This window comes from Schistocerca americana, chromosome 1 (genome assembly GCF_021461395.2).
Source record: "Schistocerca americana isolate TAMUIC-IGC-003095 chromosome 1, iqSchAmer2.1, whole genome shotgun sequence".
Lineage (NCBI taxonomy): Eukaryota > Metazoa > Arthropoda > Insecta > Orthoptera > Acrididae > Schistocerca > Schistocerca americana.
Genome location: NC_060119.1, coordinates 445,375,854 through 445,387,973, shown reverse-complemented (window position 1 = coordinate 445,387,973; position 12,120 = coordinate 445,375,854). Strand labels below are relative to the sequence as shown.

At 42.0% G+C, this 12,120-nt stretch overlaps 1 protein-coding gene across 1 annotated transcript in view; it reads left to right on the top strand.

Annotated features, from left to right (window-relative positions):
* The first annotated feature begins 5,739 nt into the window (after positions 1-5,739).
* The window catches only part of LOC124560502 (Holliday junction resolvase MOC1, chloroplastic-like), a 140,504-nt gene continuing 134,123 nt past the window's right edge, over positions 5,740-12,120 (top strand). Inside the window, exon 1 of the mRNA XM_047130925.1 lies at positions 5,740-5,960. Within this exon, the coding sequence (XP_046986881.1) occupies positions 5,740-5,960 (221 nt within the window). The remainder of the gene's footprint in view (positions 5,961-12,120) is intronic.

Here is a 12,120-nt window from a genome sequence, read left to right as displayed (position 1 = left end):
TGTTCGTGCTGTTAGAGTTTGAACTGTAACATAACCCGTCAAAAATGTCAAGAGGATCTATGTCTTGTCAACCTGTTGAGCATGATGTTGGACCCATTTGCCTGGAAAGGTTTTATCCAAGAACTGCAAGACGAATAACTTACAGTGTGGCGGTGCGACACATCGTTGAAACATTATTCAGGGTTGAAATTCCTGTGAATGAGGTACCAGAGCACGTGTACACGTTCCTCACAAATAGTTTCTAATTAAATAGCGCGCCTGCGGAGTATCATCTCAGTTTATCGACTGGATTCATGGTTTCCTGTAAGACTGGTCGCAGTCCGTAGTATGAGTGAGCGTATGGCATTGACGGCCGGGAGACTCCTCGAGGGGCGGTTCTTTAACGTCACTACGGCGACTTGCGAGTGAATGAGGATGAAATGATGAAAGACACACAACACCTAGTCATCTCGAGGCAGAGATATTCCCTGACCCCGCTGTGAAATCGAACCCGGGACCCCGTGCGTGGCAAGCGAGAACGCTACCGCAAGACCACGAGCCGCGGACGCAGTCCGTAGTAATGGACGGGAAGTCAACGAGTAAAACAGTTGTGATATCTGGCGTTCCCCGACAATGTGTTACATGCCCTCTGCGGTTCTTAATGTACATCAGTGATTTAAGAGACAATATGAGCAGCCATCTTACATTATTTGCAGATGATGCTGTGATTTACAGCCTAATAAAATCATCAGAAGATCAAAACCAATTGCAAAATGATTTAGACAAGGTATCTGTATGGTTGCCAGTTGACAGCAAATAATTAAAAGTGTAAGATTATCCACATGAGTACTAAAGTGAATCCCTTAAATTATACGATAAATTGCACAAATCATAAGACTGTCAATTCAACTAAATTCCTAAGCAGAACAATTACGAACAATGAAACGTGGTGGTTAGGGAAAGCAGGAAAAGATGTGGACGGGACCTAATCAGTTGCCGTTGGTTGCACAGTAAACACATACACTTTATTTAAGGAAATAATTTATTAAAAACAATCATTTGAAAAAATTAATTGTAATACAAGCTACATCGACAGCTGAAGACCTTATTAAGAAAGAATTCAAAATTATTTGTCGGCTGAAGGCCACGAGCAATACTTCAGAACAATTAACGGCTGAAGGCCTGAATCACAAATGAGGAATACAATTACACGTTAAATATACCAAAATAATTTTTTACACAATCATTAAGAAAACTGACTGTAACACAAGCTACACTGACGGCTGAAGGCCTTATTAAGAAAGAATTCAAAATTATTTGTCGGCTGAAGGCCACAAGCTACAGGAATAATTTAAACAAAATATTATTTTTAAACAAATGACACAATCAGACCAAATAAAGAAGGGAGTGGTCTACAGACAGTGCTCCAAGGATCGTTATTGGAAAGTTCCTCAAACTTAAGTAAGGTGAGACAGGCAGCCCCGTGTTATACTCACTTAACAGGATGGAAACTCAAACCAGTCACAGTTAAACGCAGGACCAACACTCTCGCAAAATCTACCTAATGTCCGATACCCAATACACGATAGAATAACCCATGCCAGGCAGACGAGCGGACTATACTCTTGACATGGTAAAACGACAAACATTATACAAGAGAACATGTTCAAATGCAAGAATAATCCGAGGTTATCACAATAAGTTGCCTCTATGTGGTGTGCGTACTGTAAGACCTTCTGTACACACACCATCAGATTATTTGACTTGTCGCTCTGGCGAAGTAGGCGAGTGTCACCAATATGTCTCGTGACCTTATCGTGGCATGTTTATCTGCTGCCGTTAGGTCAGACGATAGAAATGCCACTTGCACGCTTAGAGTAGCAGATTGACGGTGACCAACTTTAAACAGAACTTGATTAATTTTTACACACATTTATTAAAGTAACAACAACATAAAATTACTTAACTTGATTCTGGATGCTATTTACAATTGACAATCTAAAATTCCTTTGGTCTTGGTATGTTAATCTTATTCTCACATATATCTGATACTTGACAAAGTGTCTATAGATTTATCTTCAGGGCTATATACAGGAATATGATAATCTTATTAGGCGCAGACTGGAACTTGACTACAGACTAAGGCAGACTGACTAATCGGAGGTCTGTACACTCGTTATAATAACTCGCGCGTTCAGGTATCACTGCGCGAGTGTATCCACGAGGAGAAAAGGTTCTACGTTAGCAGCAATCTCATTGGCTGCATTACATATTAATACGCGGATCGGTGGAAGCAGAATTTGGTTCGTCTCTAAGACAGCGTCATCTCGTAGTGTGGAGACGGACGAGCGCTGCGCCTGCGCTGTTGTGCTTAGCGGGGCGCGCTCTATTGGGAAAGTTGTCTACGCGCTGACTACGCGGAACTATGTCCACAACACTCTACGAATCCCGTACACAGACAGCGTTAAAATGACTGCTCATTCAAAACCACAATAGATACACACGGATCCGCGGAAACAATTCGATAAACAACTCAAACAATACTAATACCAGTCACTGTGGAGCAACAAAGACGAACACAGAGAACCCAGAAGCACCGCGTGACTGCTACGGTCGCAGGTTCGAATCCTGCCTCGGGCATGGATGTGTGTGATGTCCTTAGGTTAGTTAGGTTTAAGTAGTTCTAAGTTCTAGGGGACTGATGACCATAGATGTTAAGTCCCATAGTGCTCAGAGCCATTTGAACCATTTGAACCCAGAAGCCGTCGGAAGACCAAATACACGTCGTCCGTTGAGACGACCGACTAAACGACCAACTAACGGTCGCTCTCGATCAAGTCAGGCAAGGCAAACGTCCCAGTATGAATCGTCGACTAACAACTTATTGCCATGAGGTCACTTCCACGGACGGACACACACCACTGAAGGCTGCACTACTCGAATATAACGGTCCATTCAACTTAAACTCGCTGAATCCGGGCCTCGACGTGATCGTGAACTCTCGCCACCACATCCTTCCACAGGGCTGTGCATGTATCGCCAGCTGTCCCGGCGAGTACTGGCGCTGTGCGGACCTCACTGCTTCTCCGTCCTAAGCAAACTGCCTGACACACGACGACCCGGAATACTCGAGGTCGCGTAAAAAAAAAAAAAAAAAAAAAAAAAAATCCTCAAATGGCTCTGAGCACTATGAGACTTAACTTTAGTCCCCTAGAACTTAGAACTACTTAAACCTAACTAACCTAAGGACATCACACACATTCATGCCCGAGGCAGGATTCCAACCTGCGACCGTAGCGTCGCTTCAAAGATAGAACTACAGTATTCGCTATCGATAAACGCCGCTGTTGCCACTGACGGACAGGCAAAGCGAGCAAACGTAGTGGCGCCAGTGAACGGACTAAGAAAACGAGAGGTCACAATCCGAATACACGACGCCAGCCTGTCAGTGGCACAAGCACGAGCCACAGCACGGCTCAAGCAACTTAAATTGAATCGATCACAAAAATAATGTTGTGGCTGAGGTGAATGAAAAACTATGTTTTACTGGAGGAACAGTTAAAAGATGCAAGAAATCTACTAAAGGATCTGCCTCCACTACACTTGTCCGTCATTTTCTGTAGTACTTCTGTGTTGTTTGGGATCCGTAACGGAAGTGATTGACGGAGGACGTCGAAAAAGTTCAAGGAGTTCCGCTCGTCTTGTGTTACCACAGAATATGGGCGAGGGTGTTACGGATAAGTGAGCTGAGACGGAATCATTGAAACAAAAGCGTTTTCCCTTGCGACGAGATATTCTCTCGAAATTTCAATCTCTGGTTTCTTCTTTAAATATTCTGCTGACGCCTACCTACAAAGGAAGAAATAATAATCGCAATAAACAAAGATAAGTCACAGCTCTCGCGGAAAGATTTCGTTTCCCCGCGCACTGTTCAAGAGTGGAACCGCAGGGAAATTATGTGAAAGTTGTTCGATGAACCCTCTTCCAGGTACTTATGCATGAAATACGAAGTAGTCATGTAGATGTAGATGTATTCATAAAAACTTTACGAGATAAGAAACGTTTTTGGTTGATGCAGTGGGTTTCACAGCAAGTTGCTAAAAGCATCCAACAAAATCTGTTTCTGGAGCTGCAAGTCGAGGACGTAAAATCGTATGAGAACTACTTGTGAATGGACGAGAGTACGTTTCAATAGGTGCTCAAGAAAGTGGCTCCTCATATTAGGAACACATGCCTCAGAAATGCTACATTCGCAAGAGACAGACTTATCATAACGCTGCGATTTCTTGCAACAGCACAGTGCGTATTGACGAATACAATGCCACAAACGTGTGAAGCGTATAAATCACTGATGGAGGAACATCTGAATGCAAGTAAATGTTTAGTACATGACATAGCCATGAAGAAATGTTTCTATTTCTACGAAAGTACAATGCCACAAACGTGTGACGCGTATAAATCACTGATGGAGGAACATCTGAATGCAAGTAAATGTTTAGCACATGACATAGCCATGAAGAAATGTTTCTATTTCTACGAAAGTAGTAGATTTTCTTCTTTATATCATGTTGTTGTGGTCTTCAGTCCTGAGACTGGTTCGATGCAGGTCTCCACGCTACTCTATCCTGTGCAAGCTTCTTCATCTCCCAGTACCTACTGCAACCTATATCCTTCTGAATCTGCTTGGTGTATTCTTCTCTTGGTTTCCCTCTACGATTTTTACCCTCTACGCTGCCCTCCAATACTAAATTTGTGATCCCTTGATGCGTCAGAACATGTCCTACCAACCGATCACTTCTTCCAGTCAAGTTGTGCCACAACTCTTCTCCCCAATCCTATTCAATACCTCCTCATTAGTTATGTGATCTACCCATCTAATCTTAAGCATTCTTCTGCAGCACCACATTTCGAAAGCTTCTGTTCTCTTCTTGTCCAAACTATTTATCGTCCATGTTTCACATCCATACATGGCTCCACTCCATACAAATACTTTCAGAAACGACTTCCTGACACTCAAATCTATACTCGATGTTAACAAATTTCTCTTCTTCAGAAACGCTTTCCTTGCATTTGACAGTCTGCATCTTATATCCTCTCCTTCGACCATCATCAGTTATTTTGCTCCCCAAATAGCCAACTCCTTTACTACTTTAAGTGTCTCATTTCCTAACCTAATTCCCTCAGCAACACCCGACCTAATTCGACTACATTCCATTATCCTCGTTTTGGTTTCGTTGATGTTAATCTTATATCCTCCTTTCAAGACACTGTCCATTCCGTTCAGCTGCTCTTCCAAGTCCTTTGCTGTCTCTGACAGAATTACAATGTCATCGGCGAACCTCAAAGTTTTTATTTCTTCTCCACGGATTTTAATACCTACTCCGAACTTTTCTTTTGTTTCCTTTATTGCTTGCTCAATATTGCTCCCCAGGCCTTAGCGGAGAAAAAAGTTATGCTCTGAAAGACTTTATTTCTCACCCTGTACACTGGCGAATGAAATGGGTAGATAATTATTTTTGACTGTCATTTGTAATATGCCTCTGGTGGAGTAAATAAACGTTGATTTACACGTATGTTGACACTTCACCGGCATTGCACACAAGAGTGCGTCCTTAGGGTCGCGGAAGACCCGTTAACCTACTTTCTCTCTCATTACATTCACTGGCGGAGTACGATTCAAAACTGCTGGTAGTGTGCTCTGCGCGCATATAATTGAAAAGACGCGCTGTTCCGGCTGGGTGGACACGCCTGGTGGACGGGATGACGCGGCAGCCCCGTGCTAAGCGCCGCCAGGAAGACAGGAGGCCCGCAGCCGCCACTTGCTGTCCCCCCTCCACTTCCACGTCTACCCCCACCCCCACCTCTGCCCGTGGCAGCGGCGCGGCGGCGGGAGGGTCCGCCGTGGTGCGCGCTCAGTCTCCTCGTGGCGCGCCCACCGACGACACGTGCCCGCGCCGCTCCTCTTCGCCGTCTCTGTTGCGGTGTGCGTCGAGACACGACCGGGCACGCCGGCCGGCAGAAGGAAAGTGACGGCGTGCTCTGCAGCGAAGACAGTGGAGGGCGATCGGCGACAGCTGTGCGACCACTATTGCCGACTGCGGATCTCCTGACTCTGTAAGTCCCGAACACAATGGAGCTGACATTTGTAAACAAACCCGTGTTGGCCCTTCTACGAAAACTTCCGTTGTTGTTTTCCACGAAGCGAAGTAGGACAATGTTAAATGTTTCTCCAGCGCATGCACTCATTCGGTCAATGTGCTCAAGACTTGAATGTGCCTCGTAGATATCCAAAGCAAGAATGACGCTAGTGCATTAACCTTAGAACGCTAAAGAGGGGGAAAATGTTACAAAAGCATCGTCAGGTTTTACTACTCTACATGTTATTGAAAAGAAGTCATAATTTATATGTTATGCATTAATTAATTACATGTATCACATCTCCAATGGTATGTTACATAGCAAATTAAGCACTAAATGTCCTGTTCTCTACCCCACTGCAATAGTAAATTTTGCGAAGGTTTAGTTATCCAGTGTCAAGAATCTATTACAAAATTAAGTCGCATTAATTTTGAGACCAAAATAAGGCACATGCAGACGCCCCTCTTGCTAATTTAAACAGTAATCGAAACCTCGAAAGGAAGAAAATACAATACGTGCGCGTCTCCGAAAGGAATTCAAATCCTCGACGTCAGTAACGTTCTCTTCTTACAAGGGGAGGCCGCCAATTGTGAAATTCAGATTCGATTCATACTGCGCATAATAAGAGCTCATGGCCAGAGGTGTAATGTGGCAAAGCACCAAGATGCACTTCTCAGCCGTTGTCGAGAAAATCGACAGTTAAAAGAAACCGTTGCGGTGAAATACTCTCTACGATTAATAATTTTCTACAGCGACGTGGCGCAGCGGTAAGCGCTCGGGTTCGTGCTCTGAAGGTCGCCAGATCGAATCTCGTGCCATGCAATTTTTTTTAATATTAGTTTTTTGTAATTCAGATATATATATATTTGACTTACGCTATACGTATTTGTTTCGGAATATCGTTTCTACGTCTTCCGTTAACTATACGTGGTTAACATTATGAAGACAACTAATAACATTTGTGAAATACAACTTTGTTTGCGGAAAACATAATGATGTTCGAAGCCGCCAGTTTTTCCACGACAAACGACTTTCAACAACTTATTATATGCATAATTGTTGCAACTGATTGCCGGGAATTATATACACACACACACACATATATATATATATATATATATATGTGTGTGTGATATATATATATATATATATATATATATATATATATATATATATATACACACATTTGAATTACAAAAAACAAATACTAGAAAAAAAAGTTGCATGGTGCGAGATTCGATCCGGCGACCTTCGGATTACAAACCCGAGCGCTTACCGCTGCGCCACGACGCTGTGAAAAATTATTAATCGTAGAGAGTATTTCACCGCAACGGTTTCTTTTAACTGTCGATTTTCTCGACAACGGCTGAGAAGTGCGTCTTGGTGCTTTGCCACATTACACCTCTGGCCATGAGCTCTTATTATGCGCAGTATGAATCGAATCTGAATTTCACAATTGGCGGCCTCCCCTTGTTAGTACGGCCTGTGTGGCATAACTTGTACGAGAATCTTTGAGTGTAGTATTTGGAAGTAATGGGACAGGAATATCTATGAGACTAGGAGTGTCTTACCGAAGACATGCTCAGATGACGTCGTTGGTTAAGCTCAGGATAAGCTCGAGATACTAGTTCAAATCCCAACCTTAAAGAGGTTTTCAAATATCGCGATTGATTAAATTAATTTATATTAATTTCTAAGTCTTCTTATAAAGATATACTGCTGTTAACTACACAGTTCTGTTTTCTGTATGAAAAAAGTGCGACGTCAGCAATACAGTGAAATTATATTCGTAAGCTGGGGACACCTACTTCTTTACGTTGATGTTGACTCCTTTTTGGTCAAGTAACTCCGTTCGTACTTCTTATCGTACGCTGCACATGACAGATATTCGGGAATGTGTTTACCAACATAAGCCGTATGATTTTCTGTATTTCTTCATTAATACATCTGTTGATAGTTTCCATTGTATAGATGTATTCAGGATATAATGGTTCAAATGGCTCTGAGCACTATGCGACTTAACTTCTGAGGTCATCAGTCGCCTAGAACTTAGAACTAATTAAACCTAACTAACCTAAGGACATCACACACATCCATGCCCGAGGCAGGATTCGAACCTGCGACCGTAGCGATCACGCGGTTCCAGGTTGAAGCGCCCAGAACCGCACGGCCACACTGGCCGGCCCATTCAGGATATACACAGTTTCAATCGCATCTATACATACAACATAAGACGGACAGAGCTTTATTCAGTCAAAACTTAATTTAATCAATTGTGGATGAACACGCAGCAACAGCACAAGATTATCTCAACATAGTAGGTAACGCAAAGTCACGATTAATCACACTTTGATGTCTGCACAAATTCACACACTCATATTCCACATTTTCACAGTTACACACGTCCACCGTCTCACCTTTGCAGTGTAGACCATGTAGTCATTCCTCACTCATTTTTCACATCATATAACAAGTTTCACTTACTGTGAACATCATAAGATGAAACATATTTTTGTTAAGAGAGATAAGTTTAGCTAGAATATCATACATGTTGTCAAGGGAAGTAACCTAAGTAGCTCTCTGTCGACTTTGTATATATTGTGAACAAAGAACAGGTTAGTTTTGCACGCAAGAAGTAAGGGCATATAATGTTCATCTGATTTTCAGATGAGAAAACATACTTACATACTAATACTTTCACACGTTCACACACAAATTTCGACGTGCATTAAGGATGTCCTGGATAAGTGTAATATGCAACTTCTGCCGCACTTGACACAGTTAAATGACACTTCTCGTAGATTCAACAGCATTGCAGCCCTTATTAGAGGTCTAACGCAGTGCAGCTATAAACTGAAGGAAAACGAAATTGAAATCTGGCATGTGTGTCCTCTCACGAAATCGTTAAGCAGCGTCAAGTCTTAGCGGTTTCGAAAGCTGATTACACTTCTCGTGACGTTTTCCTAAGGTAAATAGTTCATTACACCAAAACATCTATTTTATTGCTCCCGACTTCTTCTGAAAGTTCGGAACACTGCATATTGATAGTGTTGTCTGGTCTAAGAAACACAGGAAGGACGATTAGTGTTTGTCGCCCGCCGACGACGAGGTCGTTGCGAATGTAGGATAACTTCGAAACGGGAAAGTACGCAGAAATCAGCAGTGTCATTATCAAAGGCACCATCCTGAAATTTGTAGGTAGACAACGAATAACCTAAATCTCGGTAACTGGGTGTGGAATTGAAACTCGCATCTCCCAAATCCGAGTCCAGTAGGTTAAACCTTGACTGAGACTGCGCGAAAAGTTTCGAGCTCACTATGCAAGGTCAGTTGTGCCGGAGTGCTTCTTAACTCCACATAGATTCCTTAAATCACTATCGTATAATGTTTCACGGTCGTTTGCATTATCGCTTTTGTTGTTTGTTGTTCACAAGTGTTTCTGACACGTGTTGCAGTCTTCTAGACTGCGCTTCATGAACTACGTACTTGTTTTCTTCAATATAATAATATTTTGTCACAGAAACGTGTCAGTTTCATCGATCCTAAGTTTGATGAAATTGTTAATCGGTGGATGGAGGAAGACGACTGTGGAATAGGTCAAGAAACAGACGAAAAAGACAACGATTTTACAATAGCCAGTAACGACAGCTCTACTAGCGAACAAGACGAACGCCAGGACTGTTGTGATGGAAATCTTTCTGTTTCTCCAAGGAAGCACTTAAAGCATTAATTAAAATAAAATGTGTTTTGAGTGTTAACAGAAACAAATCTGTACAACCCAGCACTAAATATCGGTTTTGCAGATTTTCTTTCTGCGACTATCTAGTGCAATTTTGTGTGCAAGTTTCAACCTTAGGATTTAGTTTTATCTGAACATTTCCTTGCTACAGAGACACTACAATTTTTCCGAATGTAAAATTCAGTTCTATAACGTTTCCTTTATGTGTACTGTTGTAGAAAAAAGAACGTACAACATTATATGGTTTTGTGTGATGAAAAATAAAATACTGCAGGCATTATGTCCGCAGCTCGTGGTCATGCGGTAGCGTTCTCGCTTCCCACGCCCGAGTTCCCGCGTTCGATTCCCGGCGGGGTCAGGGATTTTCTCTGCCTCGTGATGACTGGGTGTTGTGTGATGTCCTTAGGTTAGTTAGGTTTAAGTAGTTCTAAGTTCTAGGGGACTGTTGACCATAGATGTTAAGTCCCATAGTGCTCAGAGCCATTTTTTTTTGGAGGCATTATTTAGAGTAATAAAACCCACAGTCCACAAGGGATATTTAAAAACACTTGAATAATTGTAACGGAAGTTAAAAATTTCAAATGATTTGCGCTTTAAATCTCGTGTTATGCATTGGGGTCCCTGAGACCCGACCTCGTAGTCTACGTTATAGAAAAGTCACCTCATGAGTTAGGGGTTAACAATGCACCAACTCCCTTGGATACTCTATTTGTGACGTACCTTTTTTTTCAGTGTAGGGCTATTCTTCTCTCAAAGTTTCCTACTCTAAAGAGGGATATCAGAAGTGTGCGCTCGTCCCGACATCTGAATCCTTTTTGCACGTTATTTATTGTCTTGCGTCCTGTGTAGCTAGTTGGGCTTCGACTCGAATATATCCATATTGAAGTCTGTCTTTTCTCCATAGTTGTACTCGCACTACAATTTTAGCTTTTCGTTCATTTTTTATACTATATGTAGTCTGCCGTATATATCCACTGTGCTCCTAACTGGTCTTCAAAACAACGTCTTATCATCGTATCAATATTGGCTCACCTGGCGAGATATTTCGTGCTGAGTGTAACATAAGTATTCTAGCATGGATCGGAGAGTATAAAAACTCAGTACCGCAGTCCGTTCCTCTAAATGACTGCTGTCGAATGCCAAAATCTTTCCTCTACTGTACAACTTAGTGCCTTTCTTATATCTGTATGATGTAACTAATGTTTGACACTGCCATCGAATGTTCAGTTACAGACCAACTTAAAATGGTTCAACAATGCTGTAAATATCGAGCTTACGTCCGTGGCTTTGATGTGCTTCTAGCTCGAGTCACAAGTACATGCGGTTTACATTGCTGTTTTCAGTATGTGAAGTGGCAACGAAACAGTACGAAAAATAAGAGCGTTTGTTTATTGAGATTAACATATGCGAATGGTCGGGATGTGATTGGCATCAGGACGTAGCTGTGTCACTGGAATGCGATCACGCCACAAACCGTCGACCGCTGCGCGAAGCAGTGCCACTGCTTTTTGCGACAAAATGAGCTTATTATGTGGTCGGAATTAATTTCCCTCCGCGTACCTGTGTAGTCATGTATGTTTGTGGACATTCATAAACTTTTCGCTGAAATGTTTGGTAAACATATATTTATCATGTTGGTAATAATCGAAAATATTTATTAATTTTGTTACCTCTTTTTGTATGCTATGTGTTGCTTTTGATTCGTATCTTTTTCCCTGCTGTTGTTTACTCAGAGATACGTGAAACCGAAGCGAGAGCGTATTTCTGTCAATAGAGGAACTCTGTTTCAGCCAAGCTTTCCACTTTCTGAGAAATGTAAAACGGAAAAGTAAAGAAGGAACGCGGAAGTGCATGAAGGATAATTGCGTGTTTTCATTCTTTGTTTGTGATACTCATGAATATATCGCTATAAGGTATAGCTTATGTGATCGTACATAGACCAAAACCTGAAGACAAGACATACAAAGGGATACAGCCGAGAGTCGTAACATAAACAATCGGATTACTCCGTTCCACCATTTCATATTTGATTGTACACTAGGGAAATATCACAACATACAGGGTGGTAAATTGATCGTGACCGGGCAAAATATCTCACGAAATAAGCGTCAAAGGAAAAAAACTACAAAGAACGAAACTTGTCTAGCTTGAAGGGGAAAACCAGATGGCACTATGGTTGGCCCGATAGATGGGGCTGCCATAGGTCAAACGGATATCAACTGCGTTTTTTTTAATAGGAACCCACACTTTTTGTTACATATTCG